The 15,722-nt window shown below is 62.8% G+C and overlaps 1 protein-coding gene across 1 annotated transcript; it reads left to right on the top strand.

Annotated features, from left to right (window-relative positions):
• Nucleotides 1–3,744: 3,744 nt before the first annotated feature.
• On the top strand, nt 3,745–15,349 carry MEX3D (mex-3 RNA binding family member D). The gene is given in 3 exon segments (XM_080566357.1): nt 3,745–4,194; nt 4,196–4,368; nt 13,071–15,349. Coding segments are annotated over 3 exon segments (1,800 nt in total). The 5' UTR covers nt 3,745–3,835; the 3' UTR covers nt 14,339–15,349.
• Nucleotides 15,350–15,722: the final 373 nt, after the last annotated feature.

The following is a 15,722-nucleotide window of genomic DNA, read 5'->3' as shown; positions in this document are numbered from 1 at the left end:
TAGTTCTTCTCCAAGCTGCACCACCTCTTCTGTACTGCTCAAAGCGTGTATTTTTTACATGATGTTTGCATGTGCTTGAAGAACGGTGCAGAAAGTCAAGTTTGATCTCCTAAAGAGTTAGAGGAACCACTTGCAGTCGTCCTCCAAAAGTATTTTCCCCACCTAAACTTTGGGTCCCGTTTACCGCATTTGGCTAATGTGCTGTGATTAAAAGGAAAGGAAACAAGTGTGGGGTTTTTCCTCCCCACCCCTCTATGTTCAGATATCTCCTCTCTAGGGCTTGGTCTTTATAGCACAATAAATATTCTAGCTAGGGCGTTCTAACTTCTGCATTTGCACACTTGACCTGAAATAGACGTGGCTGTCACAGAATCACACTTGAGGGAGTTTTACTTGCATAGCTGTGGTGGTAATAATAACTTTGCTGTAGCTATATTGATCTATTTCCCCATGCAGAAAATGGCTCAGTGTGCTGTTACACCTTTGCTGTGCTTTAGTACAGCATTCTTTAACTCCCTGTACGTACACAGGGGGCTGTACAGGTCACTCTGAGCGACGTCCTTGTTCTGTGCTGGTCAGAGACCTGCTTCAGCTGATGGCGACGCCTGCACCCCACTTCCAAGCTACACGGAAAGTGTAGTAAGTCTCTCCTCACGCGATAGCTGTGGACAAAAAATGCCTGTTCTGTAAGCATGGTGCCACATGGAGAGTGAGCTAAGGAGGTTTGTGACCCGGAGAGCATCTCTGGGATCGGTTGTGGTAACTGGGACTGCCTGGCAAAGGATTACAGGCAGTGCGAAGCAGCAGAGTGTGAATGGGACCTGATAGGAAATGGGGAAACCTGGCGTGAACTGTAGAGGTGGGCTTGGAAGCAGCACGTGGGGGGCTTCTCTTTTCTGTTGTGTTCAGGGAAGTTGGATCTTCTGTTTGGTTGCTTTTTTTTTGGTAAAGAACTGGAGTTGTGCTAAAGAATTCGTCCATGTAATCCATTTCTCTGTTAACAAAGGCAAGGCTTTTAAAGACTTGCTCATTACTCAGGTTAAGAAAAAAGGCAACTTAGGGTCACGAATGAAATTAAGAATCTAAGGAAAGAAGAAAGCGTGAGCTCGTTCTGCTGAAAATGGAACAGATCATAGGCAGAGCATCTACGAACCAGGTTTGCCAAAAGCACTTTAAGAACTGGCAGCTTCTCTAAGTGTTGTTGGACTTGACGTAGTGAATTCCCAAGAGGACTGAGAGCGCACAGTGTAGGCAAAAACGACAGTGTTGGGAGCTGGCGGTGTAGCTGCTGGGGTGAGAGAGCGCCCACGTACAGCGCTCCTCGTGGGGCTCACAAGGTGGCGGGCTGGTGGCCCGTGGTGGTCAGTGTGCCGCAGGGTTTGACTTGTGAGGACGGAAGGTTTGGTTCGGGCAGGTTCACACCGCAGGGGGAGGCTCCTGCCTTGGTGCAGGCTGCCCAAAGAAGTTACGAGAGGCATAGGGTTGGTTGGTCGTTAATGAGTTTCCAATTTCTGTGTATCGGAGAAGCTCGGAAGGGGGACGTACCATTTAACCGCAAGTAATGGAAAACCCACTATTTTTAGTAGCTCAGTGGGGTGTTTCAACTTGGTGAATTAAATATTTTGGGAAGTGAGAGGAGGAGATGTCTCACAGCCAGCCTGCGTGGCTCAGATCTGCTGGCTTTGCCACATCTGTCCCTAGAGGAGAAGCCTCAGCCTGCAGCAGGGCGAGCTCTCCCTAACGCGCCGGGAGCTGCCAGCCCGTGGCACGGGGATGGAAAAGGGGAAGAGGAGGCCGAGGTGGGAGGAAGCAAGGAGCCGTGCTCGTGCCGGTGCATCTCCGCAAGTGCTGAGGAGGCTGGGCAGACGCGGCCTGATCCTGGTGAAACGGAGCTGTGAATGCCCGGGGAAGGAGAAGTTGCAGCGGTCTCCTTTGCAGCAGCCACCCAAAACCAGCCGGTCAGCTCAAAACCAGGAAGGAGCTCTAAGGTGAAACGAGGAAATCTTACATATTTTCCAGCTGCTGAAAATCCTTCATGAAAACACTTTACGTTTAGATGGGTAGGTAAGAGGAATGGAAAGGAGGACGGAGGCAGTTCCCCATGGCTGTTATCTCGCTGAGCAGATGACATACAAGTTGAGCCATCCGGAGTGTCAGAAGTACGGGGTGAAAGTCCCTCTCCGCAGCAGAGTCACCAGCTGAAGGGCAAAATGTGGAAGCCAAAGGACTGACCGCGTGTTTGGGCTGCTGGCTGGCAGGAGTTAATGTTTACAGGGCTCTGTGAAACGCAAACAGAGCGCGGCTGTTCTGAAGGGGGGGGTTTCTGGACCGGACGCGGGTGGTGGTGCTCGCAATTAAAAACAACCCCAAGCTGACTGGCTGAATTAGTCCCAAAGACAGCGCTTTGGGAAGACAGTGATGTGAAAATGGAGAAAATGAAGCTTGAGGATTGGACCTGTGGAATCTGAGCAGGGAATCTGGGCTTTTGAGGTAGCGGGTGACCTAATAATTGGTATATTAGGGTGAGTTAGCGTGTCGTCACTGCCAGGAAGGGTTTCTTAAAGCTCCGTCTGTGGAAATTCCCTATAAAGCCGTGGCCCAGGTGGAGAAAGTGATGTGGGGGGAGTTGTTTTGCAGGGAGCCGGTCGGTGGGGGGAAGCCCTACAGCGATTGAGAGCAGCGTGGTGGGCAGCAACACCCGTTGGAAAATAATGGGGTTCTAACAAGCTCTTGTTAAGTAACCGGGGAAGAAGGAAATTTCTCTCTCTAACCAAAGCCTGCTGCGGAGCAGCTCCTACAGAGGTGGTGGCCAGGGGAGCTCCCAAAACCGGGGGGGCACAGCTGGGGAGCCCCCGCACTGCACCCCTCGGGCGGCAGGGAGGAAAGGGGCTGGGAAGGAAAGCTGTGAGTTAGCCTGGGGGGGGGGCAGGATGTGTTTTATGCCTGGGGCCAGCCCTTCAGGGACCTGTGTGGGTGTCAGGGGGCGTCCGGCTGGGAGAGCAGCAGGGCCGTGAGCCCAGACCCTCGAGTTTGTGAAAGCTTGGGCTTGACCTGGGCTGTCTGCCTGGGTTTGGGGTGGCCGGGCGGGCGGTGGCCGACATTTTGCTGCTGTGTCCGCTGTCCTGGGGGCGAGGCGCCCCTTTATTTATTCTGCTAATAAAGGGCTGTGCGGAGCCGTACCTCCTGCGTCCCTGGTGTCACTGCTGGGGGCTCCGGGGGGCGCGGAGGGCTGGGACCAGGGGGCTGGGAAGAGCCTGGGGGTCCTGCCCTGGGGGTCCCGAAGACAGCCCCAAGCTTGGGGGTCCTGGAGCCTGGGGTCCCGAAGGCAGCCCCAAAGCCTGGGGGTCTCGGAGCCTCGGGTCCCTGCCCTGGGGGTCCGGCAGCCCCCAGCCCCGCCCCCCTCCCCCATTCTTACATCATGTTCCGGCCCCCCCCCAGCTTGGGTCGGGCTCTGGCTGCCCTCCAGCCCCCGGGGGGGTCCCTGCAGGGCCGGGGCCGTGGCACCGGGGCTCGGCCCCCGCCGCCCGCAGCTCCCGGAGCCGGTGGGGGGCGGAGCCACGCGGCGAGTGGGCGTGGCCACGGAGAGGGGGCGGAGCCACGCGGAGGGGGGGGACACGGAGCAAGGGGGCGGGGCGATAAGGGGGCGTGGCTCCGTTAGGCCCCGCCCCCTCCATTGCACGCGCAGGCGCGCGGCGGGGCGCGGCCCATTGTCGGGGCGGGGCGGGGCGGGGCGGGGCCGGGGGGGAGGGGGCGCAGAGCGGCGGCGGCGGCGTGCGGCGGGCACCGGGCCCCGGGCACCGGCACCGGCACCGCCCCGGCCGCTCCTCCCGCCGCCATGCCCGGCTCCATCTACCAGCCCGACGGCGGGCAGGCTGCCCGCGGCCCGCCCCGCTGCCTGGCGCTGCTCAGCCCTCCGCCGCCGCCGCCACCGCCGCCGCCCACCGGGCAGGAACCGGAGCCCGAGGCGGAGCGGGAGGAGCAGCAGCAGCCGCCGCCGCCGGACGAAGCGGCCGCCCTGCGGTTCGCCCTGGAGCAGCTGTCGCTGCTGGGGCTGGACGAGGCGGCGGGGGAGGCTCTGGAGGAAGCGGAGCCCGGCGAGGCTCTGGGAGGCCACCGGGGGACCGGGGGCAGCCCCCCGCTTACCGGCACCGCCTCCCCCCCCCCCTCCTCCTCCTCCTCCTCCTCCTCCTCTTCCTCCTCCTCCTCCTCCTCACCACCACCACCCCGGCGTTTTCGGGCCCTTCGCCCCGCACCTCCCGCTGCCCGAGCAGATGAGCATCCTGGGCGGCAGGAAGAAAAGCGTGAACATGACCGAGTGCGTGCCCGTGCCCAGCTCCGAGCACGTCGCCGAGATCGTGGGACGCCAAGGTAACGGCCCCCGGCACCCCCGGGACCCCCCGACCCCGCTCCCACCCTCGGGGACCAGCCCCGGGGGATGCCCGGAGCCGCCCGCCCGTCCCCCCCCCACCACCCCGGGGCTGCTCCGCTCCTCGCTGCTCCCGTTGGTTTTTTTTTTTAATTAATTAATTTATTTTCCCCCTCCCCTCCGATTTGGGTCACTTTTCGGGCTTTGTCTCTTTTCCCTCTAAGCGGCGCGGAGGCGGAAACTTGACGGCAATAAATCCCTGCCCCCCCCACCCCCCCAAAAAAAAAAACTCTTCCTGGCGGCACCCGCTCGCCTTGGGGCTTCTACGAGCAAGCTGCACTTTTTTTTGGGGGGGGAGGGCGGTTGGGATAAAAAAATAAAAGAAAGGGCCCCGCTCGTAAATAGGAATTAAAGCACGTAGGCCAGCACGGGCGGAAAATAAACGCCTGGTGCGTAGGGAAAGTTCTCGGGATGGCTGGACTTCTCGCAAGTCGGTGGCAGCGGGGTAATTAGGGACGGGCACGGCGTGCGGGCGAGAGCCTTAATTTTATTTTAGCCCAGAAACCTCCCCCCCCCACCACCACACCCTCCCGTCTCTCCCCCCTTCTCCCTGCGCTGCCGCTGGGTGTTTCAGAGCCCGATGCCAAACGGCGTCCATCGGATGGATCCGCTCATTGGAAACAGGCGAAACTCCCCTGATTTGGAGCAGTTTTGGGGGGGGGGGGGTGAAGCCCAGCTCGCTGGGATCTGTCACAAAAGGACACCCGGGCACGCCTCAGCCCTGGGCGTGTGTGCCAGGCGGGTGCTTTGTCTCGAGGAAATCCCGAATAGCCGTTTCCCCGAGTCGCACCTTGAAGGAAAAAGCCCCCCGGTAAGGAAATTAAAAAATAAAAATAAAAAAAGAGAGAGAAAAGGGGGGTAAAAGATAAAATAAAAAGGAAGGGAGCTGCTCCCGCAGAGATCCAGGTGGAGCTGGGTCCTCGGGCCGCTCGCGCCCCGACCTGGGGGCGTTTTGGCGACGCTCGCCGCTCCCGCTGCCCCCAGCCCCGCTGCCCCGGCCCCGTCCCTCCGGGGGGGGCTCGGTGCCGGGGTCCCGGGGGGCATTTTATCGGCGGGGAAGCGGGGCGCTGGGCAGCCTCATTGTTCTCTTTGTTAGCCCGAGCCACGCTGCGATGAGCGTGGTGACATCATGCTCTGCGCTTCCCATTGGCCTGCGCTGCCTCCCCGCCAGCCGCGCTCCCGGCCGGCCCCGGCCGCCCAACTTTTCCGTGCACCCCTCGCCGGCACCCGCCGGCCGACCGGGGAGGCCCAGCCCGGCCCAACGGCACCGCCGAGCCCGGGACGTCGCCGGCGGCTCGAGGAGAGGAGCGCTGCGCCGCCGCGGGGAGAGCAGCGCGCTCCGCTCGGGATGCGGGCGTGGGTTCGGTCTGCGTGGCGGGGGGCTCGCAGCCCCCCCCCCGGGGATCCCTCGGTGGCCGGCGATCCCACGGTGAGGTCTGTGCCTCCGCCGGGAAGCGACTTCTTGGGTGGGTTGGGCGAACCCAACTTCGTCCAGGTGGAGCAGCCTCCGGCAGCACCCGTACTGCAGCAGCACCCGGCCTCGGGGCGGCTCCTGCACCCCGAGGAGCTCGCTGTGTGCCCGGGTACCCTGCACACCTCGCTCGGAGTTTAGGGTGCTCGTGGAGCCCCGTGGGGCTGCTGGAGGAGGCCATGAGAAATGCTCGTGCTACATCAAGGTAGGGCGAGCGGGGTGCTGCTGCGGGGTTTGGGGGGGACACGGTGCCAGTGGTGGGCCGTGGGTGCCCCAGCCCTCCTGCAGCGCCCTTCCCCACGGGATTTGCTCCGTGGGTGCCTTTGGCTCCCCGAGGACGCCGCAGCCCCTTTGTGCTGGGGTTTTGGTGTGAGGAGGGGTCAGCGTTTGGCACCCCGGGTTTTTGCTGGCAGAGGGCTGCTGTGGTATATAGGGGCTGGTTCAGCAGCACGTGGGGGCACAGGGGTGTCACCGGGGTGTCTTGGTGCTCCAGCTGCGCTCTGCTTCCTCCAGCGCTGCTGGCAGCTGCTCTAAGTCAGGGAAGTGCAAGGCCACTGCAGCACCGGGGGCTTTAAACTGAGCAGAGCCCTTCCTCCGCGGGGCTCCTGTGCCTCGTCCTCCTGCGTCAGCGCTGGCACCGTGTCCCTCGGGTCCCCAGGTCCCCCTGTGGGTGCAGCAGTGTGCTGCGGGTGTCCCCTGCGGGGGCACCGAGCCTGGGGTGCTTTGCAGCGTCTGCGGTCGTTCCAGCAGCGAGCCGTGCTGTGGGCTCGGGTCGGATCCCACCGAACCATGTCCCCATTTCTCCCGTGCCTGCTTTCATCCTGAGCGCCCAGCCTGGCCGAGAGCCTGGAACGGGCGCTTGTGGTGCCACGCGTGGGCAGGGACCGGGATCCCTGGTGGCTGAAAGGCTCTGGGGGCTGGCTTTGTCACCTCCCCGTCACCCGGGCTCTGCTCCCTGCCTCCCGTCCCCTCAGCTCCGCCGCAACAAAAGAGACAAGCACGGGGCTCGTCAGAAACGTGTGTCCCAAAGGCGTTGCACTGGGGCATCACTGGTGGCTCTGGTGTGATGCTCGGCTGCGGGGCCGAGCCCGCGGGGTCCCCTCGTCCCTGGCCAGGCGATGGCCGGAGCAGGAGGGCTGCGATCGCGAGCGGTGAGGTGCGGGTCCGGGAGCTTCTCTGCGAGCTGGGGTGGGTGTGTGCACCTGATGGCACCTCGCGTGCCGGAGCGGCTCTCGGAGCGCTTTGGGGACCCGTCTCCTGTCCCCAGGGCCCGGCAGCGCCTCTGCCCGTGCCTCTTATCAGGCCGGAGGCAGGTCCCGCAGGCGGGCAGTGCTGTCCCCGTCCAGCCGGCACGAGGCTGTCCCGTGGGTTGCTGCATGACAGAGGGCGTTGGCCGGGATTTCTCCAATTTCTCCTTTTTCTTTGATTTCTCTCCTCCAGACCTACTAAGTTACACCTTTCCCGAAGGGAGCAGCAGCTCAGGAAGCAAAGCTTTGCTGCGCAAAGCACGTCGGTGTTATGTCGGCTGGGCCGGAGGCTGCTGCTGCTGCAGCCCCTCGTGTCCAGCCCGGCTCCGGTGGCGGCGCGGTGCCTGCGAGCCCGCATCCAAGGCCCTTCTCGTCCCTGCCCACACGGCTCCCGAAAGGCAGCGTGGCCGGGCAGGATTACGTGGTCGTGCCTTCGCGTGCAAGCCCATTCATGACTCTTGCCGTGGGAGGGACTGTCTCCAAAAAGCGCTGTGGGCATTGATCGCGTTCTGCTCTTTCCAGCCAGCAGAAGTAGGGCGGTGACGTGAAGGTGATCGAAGCCGTGCCGGGGAAAGGGGAGGCTGGGGCACGGGGCGGGCTGGCTGCTGGAGCCCCTGGCCCCGTGCTGGTGTTGCTGGGGGGGGTCCGTGCCCAGCAGCGTGTGTCCTGGGGGCTGCCGGAGCATCCCGAGGGCTCGGGGCTCTGCTCTCGGCTCTGCCCCACACGGCTTCGCTCCCTGGCTCCGCTGCCCCACTGCGACGTGCGGACACTTCTCAGCTCTGTGCGGGATTTTGGGAAGTTGCTGTTCATAGAAGACGCCGGGATGCTCGAAGGGGAGATGCAGGAAGGATGAAATACGGCCGCTCTCCTCCCTGCCGGAGCGCAGTGGGTGTTTCGGTGCTTGGAAAACGCGTGGAGAGACCGCGGGCCTCGTTTTTTGAGCCAGCCCCAGCATCTGCAAACCAACCTGCAGCGTTTGGCTGGGCCTGCCGGTGAGCCCCGTGCCGCGCTGTCCTCGCCCGCCGTGCCACGTCCTTTCGGCTGGCCTGGCCACCTCCTGCTGCCTCGTCTGGTCTGAGCAGAGCCAGAAAGTCGTGGGGTTGGCAGCGCGGGTTGGGCTGGTCGCTGAAGGCTCTGCCTCTGGATCTTGGCTCTGGCACCAGCTCCCTCCTCTCCGTCTCGTGGCGAAGAGCCCAGCCTCCCTGCCTCGCTTTCCCCGGAGTCTGGAGAAGAAACAAAGGTGTGAGGTGCCCGCCTCCCGCAGAGGTGTTGTGAGGGAGAATTAATTACTGTTTGCAGAGAGGTGGAGAGAAGCGCTCAGCAAGAGGGGAGATGAGATGCGGCGGAGGAGCAACGTGTTCTTCTCCACGTCTGGTCCTGGTGCTGCTCGCCCGGACCGAAGCGGGCCGGCGGCTCCGTGGTGCAGGGTCGGAGGCGAGGAAGTGCTGGGGAAGAGGAAGGCCCAGGTCTTCTTGGAGGCTCTGCAGGCAGCAGTCCTGCTGGTTAACGCCGCCAGGGACTCCTTTAGAGAAGCCCAGTTGCCTCGTGGGTTTTCGTAGCTCAGGGTTGGGGCACCACAAGCGCAAAGCTCCTCGTGCAAATGGAGATGTGGCCCGGTCACCAGCCGGGGTGTCGGCTGGCGTTGTCCTCCTCACGTGGAGGGGCCGCGCTGTGTCCCAGCGGGCTTTGGCCGGGCTGTGCTTGGGACCAGCGAGCGGATCAGCCGTGTGCCGTGCACCGTGGTGGCTTTCTCGTCTCCTGCCCAGATGATGTGGAGTGGATGATGAGTGTGGAGGATGGCGAGGTGCCTCCCATACCTCTCTGCGGGTTTCGTGGGCACCTGCGATGCTCACAGCCCCGAGCGGCGTGGGGCTCCTGGCAGAGGGCCGGGGCCTCGTTGGCGGTGCCGTGCGAGGGTGCTCTGGGCGAAAAATCCCCTCTGTGGGTGCCACCGTGGCGATGATCCCCCGGGTTCTGGTTCTCCTCGGAACCTGCTAGCGAGGGGCCGCCCCATGGGCAGGCGCGACGGGCGCGTCCGTGGGGCAGCTTTGTGGGGCTGGCAGAGGGCGGCTCGTAGATGGAGGAAGAGGGGTGTGGAGACTGCGGGTTGGGAGCATGTGGGAGAGGAGCATCCAGCTTGCGTCCCGCCAGGGCCGTCTTTGCAGGCAGCGTCAGGGCTGGGCTCTGGTGCAAGGGGCTTTGCCCTGTGGCCGTCACCTGGTGGGGCTGCGCACGGCAGAGACCCCCGGAGTGAAGGTGCTGGCCGGCAGCATCACGGGGCCGTGGGTTGTCGTGAAATGGGGCCCACGGGGCGCTGAGCTGTCCCCAAGAGCCGTAGCTTGGAGACAGAGCAGCTCCTGGGGCTGGCGTGGCTGTGTCGGGAAGGGATCTGTGCGGGCTGCGGCTCCCCAGAGTCTGCCCCCCTGTTTTGTTGGTTGGTTGTGGTTTTTTTTTTGGATCCGAAACACACTTTTAAAGCCACCTTATTTATAGACTTGTAGCAAAGTCTGGCACCTTGTTTTCCTCCTCCCTCATAATTACTGCTGCGCGTCGGCCACCCCAACAAGCTAAACCCTGGGAACGCCGACCGCTTCCACGTGGCTGGGGCTTGGTGCTGGGTCTGGGGCGAGGGCTGGCGACGCCGCAGGACGCCCGGACCTCCCCGCAGCCCCCGGCCCGCACGGCGCCGAGCCCGGCCCCCACCCGCCGGGGTTGCGCTGCGCGGACTGGAGATGGATGCGGCCATCTGGGATGGAGGCTTGCGCAGCGCGCTTGGGTGGGGGCGTGTTGAGACTGATCTAAAATAGCTCGTACTGGTACAGAGCATTCCCCCAGTTGCAGGTTGCGGGTGAAACCATTTGTGGTGTGCGGTCTGAGTCCACCGGGCTCGCTGGGGGTCCCCCAGGCGGGCTGCGGGGTGCTCGGCCCGAGCGCTTTGGCACCTCCCAGAGCCCGCTGGGGAGGAGCAGGATCAGCTCGGCCACCTCGCCAGGGAGAGGGTTTGCTGGAGGCTGTGCTGGTGCAAGGCTGGGTGTCCTCTCCAGTCCCCAGGACTAGCAGACCCGCGGCTCGCCGTGCAGCGTGGGTTTAAAAGTGTTCCTAAATCTGAGCCCGGGGAAGCTGCCCATCCGTCGGTGGTGGCCGTGACCTTCAGAGCACCGCAGCTGCCACCTGCTGCTCGGGCAGCCCCACAGCCAGCAGCTGCCAGCCCCGTTTCTCTGCTTTAGGTGGAGTTTTGGGACCGGGGACGGATGCAGCCAGTCCCCAGCCGGTCCCTGCAGCTGCTCGGGGCCGTGCCGCTCTCCCGGTGCCCGTCCCAGCAGCGAGCGCTTCTCCGACACGTCCCCGCGGCGCCCGTCTGTGAGCGCTCATCTGCTCGTCACACCAGCCAGGCTCCTCGCGCGGAGCCGTGCAAGCGCTGTTCCTGCACAGGCGCGGACGTGGCCGCGGGCGAGCGGCTTCCCCGGCCCCTGCCTCGGGTGCTCGAACGCTCAGAAACCCCCGGGCGAGCCGCGCTCGGTGTGCCCCCAGGGGCCGTTGTCACCGAGCAGCTCCCAGAACTGCTGGCAGCTTCTGATAGCTCCGGCTCTTGAAATCACTTCTCTGATCGGAAGAACAGTTTCAGCCCTCAGGTGCAGGGGTGGCATCCGGGGGGGACCAGCAAAGCGCCCCTGCAGCTCTCAGCGGGGCAGATCGTGCCTGCTGCCCCTGTGGATGTCACTTCAGTGCCACCGTGTCCCCAGAGGGTGCTGGAAGGAGGGTGCTGGCAGCTTTGTGGGGTCTCAGGGCACCGAACATGCTGCATCCCCCCAACCAGAGCACCTGTCCCCGCAGCAAGCGACACCCTCAGGGCCTTGCTGCTGCCTCCAGCGTTTTGGGAGAGCCTCTGTGGGCTCCCGCGGGCTTGGCGCAGCTCTCCCTGCCCCGAGCCCCCCAGATGGTGCCAGGTGGTTTTAGCGCAGATTTATTTCCCCGCTGTACCCCAGAGCAGGGTGTGAGCATCCCTCTCCTCCCCTTCACTGCACCGCCTGGGCTTGCGGTGCCCCTCTCCATAACCGGGGAGAGCGAACCCTGTGCTTGGTGTTGCTGACACCGCCCGTGCCGGCCTCGTTCTGCCAAGATGTGGAGCAGGGAGGGAGCTTGCAGCAGGTGCTGGAATAAATCTGGGAGGGCAAAGTGGGGCTGCCAGGCGCCCTGCTCCAGGCAGCCTCGCCAGGACTGACACATGCTTGCTTAAAAAAAAAAAAAAAAAAGGGTCTTTGATGGTTGCTCGCTCTGCCCTGCCCTGGTGACTGGGCCATTGCTTTCCCCACCCCTGTGCTGCCCCCAGCCATAAATACACCTTCCAGTTGTTGTCCTAAATTAGGAAAAGCCCAGACAAACCCTTCTCCACCCACATTCTTCCTCTGCGAGCTCCCGCAGCCGCTCAGCGGCTTCCCCAGCTCCGGGAGCCGGCGTGGGACCGGGCGGCCCTGTGCCGAGCCCGGCTGCACGAAGGCTGAGCCTGGGTGGGCAAAAAATCCCCGGGGCGATGCATGGCGAGAGGGACTCGAGGTGGTGGATTGCAACAAGTGCTTGGAGGTGGCCTCCAAAGACACTTGGTGTGGCCCGTGTAAAGTCCCAGCCCTCTGTAGCTGGTGGCTTTCCTGTGTCCCCGGTTGTGCCTGGCTGCTTCTCTCTCTGCCCCAGAGCCGGGCTGCCGCAAGCTGCCGGCACGAGCCGCAGTTTTTTGGAGGTGGTGTCCGGACAGGCCGGCTTCGTACCCCGTCGGTTCCCCCTGGACGTGGCTATCGGAGGGCTCAGCGCAGCCACAGAGCGGGGTGCGACACGCGGAACAGCCGCCGCTCGCTTATTTTGACAGCTTTTTAACTTTCAGTTGTTCGTGACACTGGATGCCCTGGTGAGCACGCTGGTCTCCAAGAACAGCGCAGCCCTGCTAGGGCTCTGCTCGCTGGCGGCAGTGCCGAAAGGGAGCCGAGCGTGGGTCGGTGTCCCTGCGTGGGACAGGGCTGCCCGGGCGTCCTGCTCCAGCCCTGGCCCCGGCTGCGTCGCGGCAGCCTCCCGGGGCTCTGCTTTTTCCAGCCTCGCTGCTGGCAGAGCAGCCCTGCCCTCCCACCGGGGCAGGAGGAGGAGCGATGCCCTGAGCCAGCCGGGTGCTCGCAGCCGCCTTGTCTGTGTCCGCGAGCGGCCGAGCCCTCCCTGGTGCCGTGCAGCTATTTCATGGGTTAGCAGCAGGGGTCTGCAGCAGCGGAGTTGGCGGAGGGCAGGGATGGGCTTCGGGCTCCGTCCCCGCAGCCTCCGTCCCCGTGGGTTCCCAGCTTTGCTTCGGGCGCGATGTGCAGCGGGCACCGGGATCGCGTGCGCTTGGTGAAGCGCGGGCAGAGCCGGGGCGAGCAGCGGGGCTGGGAGGGCGCTGCGGGGACTCGCAGCTGCAGCTGGGCACACGCAGAGGGGCAGGGGCTCAGCCGGGCTGCGCGAGGCAGCAAACCCCGGGCTCCTGTGTCCCTGCACGGGCTCTGCCTGCTGAATCACGCTCCTGGTGCGGGGCGAGCAGGTCTTTCCAGAAACGGGAGCGCTGGCAGCCTGTCCCTGCTGTAGTGTCCCTGCGTTGGTGTCCCCTGTGTCCCTCCAGGGAGGAATTAGGGAGGAGGCGAGGAGGGGGTGATGGTGCTTGGCTCCCCCATCCCTCCACATCCATCCCTGCTGCCTTTGGGCATGGCCGGGGCTGTTTCCCAGTGTTGGCAGCTGGTGCGAGGTGCGGGCAAACCAGCAAGAGCCCTCTCCAGGGGCGTCTGTGCTGCTGCTGCAGAGCTGGGGGACCTGCTGGGACCTGCTGGGTCTGCATCTCCCCCCCCAGGCGGTGAGCAGGGGTCCCTGCGAGGTCTCGCCTTTGACGTGGTGTTTCTTTTCTGTTCTCGCTCTGCAGGCTGCAAAATCAAAGCCCTGCGCGCCAAGACCAACACGTACATCAAGACGCCGGTCAGGGGCGAGGAGCCCGTTTTCATCGTGACCGGGAGGAAGGAGGATGTGGAGATGGCCAAGAGGGAGATCCTCTCGGCCGCCGAGCACTTCTCCATGATCCGGGCGACGCGCAACAAAGTGAACGGGCTGACGGGCGCGATGCAGGGGCCCCCCAACCTGCCGGGACAGACCACCATCCAGGTGAGGGTCCCGTACCGCGTGGTGGGGCTGGTGGTGGGCCCCAAGGGAGCCACCATCAAGCGCATCCAGCAGCAGACGCACACCTACATCGTGACGCCCAGCCGGGACAAGGAGCCCGTCTTCGAGGTGACGGGCATGCCCGAGAATGTGGACCGGGCCCGGGAGGAGATCGAGGCGCACATCACCATGCGGACAGGCTCCTTCATCGACGTCAACGCCGACAACGACTTCCACACCAACGGCACCGACGTCTGCCTCGACCTGCAGGGCGGCACGGCCGGCTTGTGGGCCAAGGCCCCGCACCCTGCCCGGCGCCCCGCCGCCGCCCTGCGCAACGACAGCCTCAGCTCCCTGGGCAGCGCCTCCACCGAGTCCTTCTACAGCGGGCGGGTGGCGGACGCCAGCCCCACCAGCCCCTACAGCACCAGCAGCGGCTTCGCCTTCAGCGAGCCGCCGGCCTCGCTGGGCTCGGAGGAGTGCGACTTCGGCTTCGACTTCTTGGCCCTGGACCTCACGACGCCCACCACCATCTGGTCGCCCTTCGAGCGCGCCGGCAACCCGCTGCAGGCCTTCAGCGGCTGCTCCTCCTCCGTCGGCGGCTCGCAGAGACGCAGCAGCGGGGCGGCCACGCCGCGCCACTCGCCCACCCTGCCCGAGAGCGCCGGCGGGGCGCTGGAGCACCCCTTGGCCCGCCGCATCCAGAGCGACCCCGTCAGCACCTTGTCCTGGCTGCCCACCCAAGGCTCGCTCTCCTCCTTCTCCACCAGCACGGGCTACTCCTCCTCCTCCTCCCTGCCCGGCAGCATCTCGGCCGCCTCGGGCTCGCCCACCGACTCGAGCAGCTCCGACGGGCACCGCAAGAGCTCCCGCGAGTGCATGGTGTGCTTCGAGAGCGAGGTGATCGCCGCCCTGGTGCCCTGCGGCCACAACCTCTTCTGCATGGAGTGCGCCATGCGCATCTGCGGCAAAGCCGAGCCCGAGTGCCCCGCGTGCCACACGCCGGCCACCCAAGCCATCCACATCTTCTCCTAGCCGGGGCCGGCCGGCCGGGGCGGCCAGCCCCCCCCCCCACCCCTCCAACACAGCTTTTTAAGGACTTTAAACTGTTGGAATCAACCTTTTTATTTAACGGATCAGACTGGGGGTGCGGGGGGGGGGGGCAGAGATGCTATTTCTCTCGCTGGATGGAAGCCGGAGGGCAGGATCGTGGGGAGGGAGGGGCGGACGGAAAAAAAAGGGGTCGGGAGGGGTGGGGAGGAAGGGGCGGACGAAGACGACGAGGAAGAGGGGCGCAAAACCGCAGAGAGGAGCAAAATCAAATGTTTACAGAATAGCTTTAACTCTTAACCCGGCTGTGGCGGCTGGGAAGAGAAAGCCCAGCTGTTCTTCAACAGTCCTTTCCAAATAACAGTATTCAGTTTGCAAAGTTAAATAAACAGAAAGAAAAGGTCCGGTTGCACTTTTTATTTTAGGACACGCAAGGGTTGTCTTTTATTTTTTTAAAAGCATTCTATTATTATTATAATTTTTTTGTTGTCGTTCTTTTTGTATGTAGTTATTTTTTTGGATGATTCTTGACGGTTCTATAAATATATATATATTTTTTTTGTAACGCAGGTCTTATCTTCTATTTTGCCAATGTGAAAACTGCCCAAAACGCGCATTACGAGAGGCCAGGGGTCGGGGCCGGGCGGGGGCTGGAGGGGGCACGGTGGACACGTCACGTCGCAAAAACCTGACAGATTTCTATCTCCTTTTTATTTCACAGTCGTTTTTGTTTTTTTTTTTTAGTTTTATTTTTTTATTTTTTACCTCTTTATGTATATGTAGGGAATTTATAGGAAAATATGTACTTTATTGAATAAATTTTAAAAACTAAAATATATTTTATTTTAAAAAGAAAATAACGGACCTTTAACCTTACATGGCTAAAGTACTGATTATATATTTGCTGAGCTGACTTGACGGTTATGAAAATTGTATCAAGAGTTTTATTTTTTGACTTCAAAGCCTTCTTAATAAAGACTTTTTACTATATACGAACCCATGTGCTGCCTCCACTGCATCGCTGCCTGCGGCATCTCGGCATCGGGATGCTTGGGCATGGCCGTCCCACGCCGCTCCCGTCTGTCTGTCTGTCTGTGTCCCCCCTCGGTGTTCCCTGGGGTGGTTTGTCTGGGTTTTGGGACCAGTTTGGGGAGAAATAACCAACTAGATGTTGCCCAGCACCTGCTGCCTCCCTGGCGTTTGGAGCCTGGGCCGAGCCCCCCTACGGGACTTGTTAACGAGCCGCGTGGCGCCGACGGCCCTCGGGTGAGCGGGGATTCATTTTCGCATCAGTTGCACACATCCCAAAACATCCCAGTTGCACTCTCCTACAGGGGGACAAGGCTCCCGCCCTCCCACTCGCCCAGCG

The sequence above is a fragment of the Anser brachyrhynchus genome, assembly GCF_964034855.1.
Source record: "Anser brachyrhynchus genome assembly, chromosome: 23".
Taxonomy (NCBI): Eukaryota; Metazoa; Chordata; class Aves; order Anseriformes; family Anatidae; genus Anser; species Anser brachyrhynchus.
This window is presented reverse-complemented; position numbering and strand designations above follow the sequence as displayed.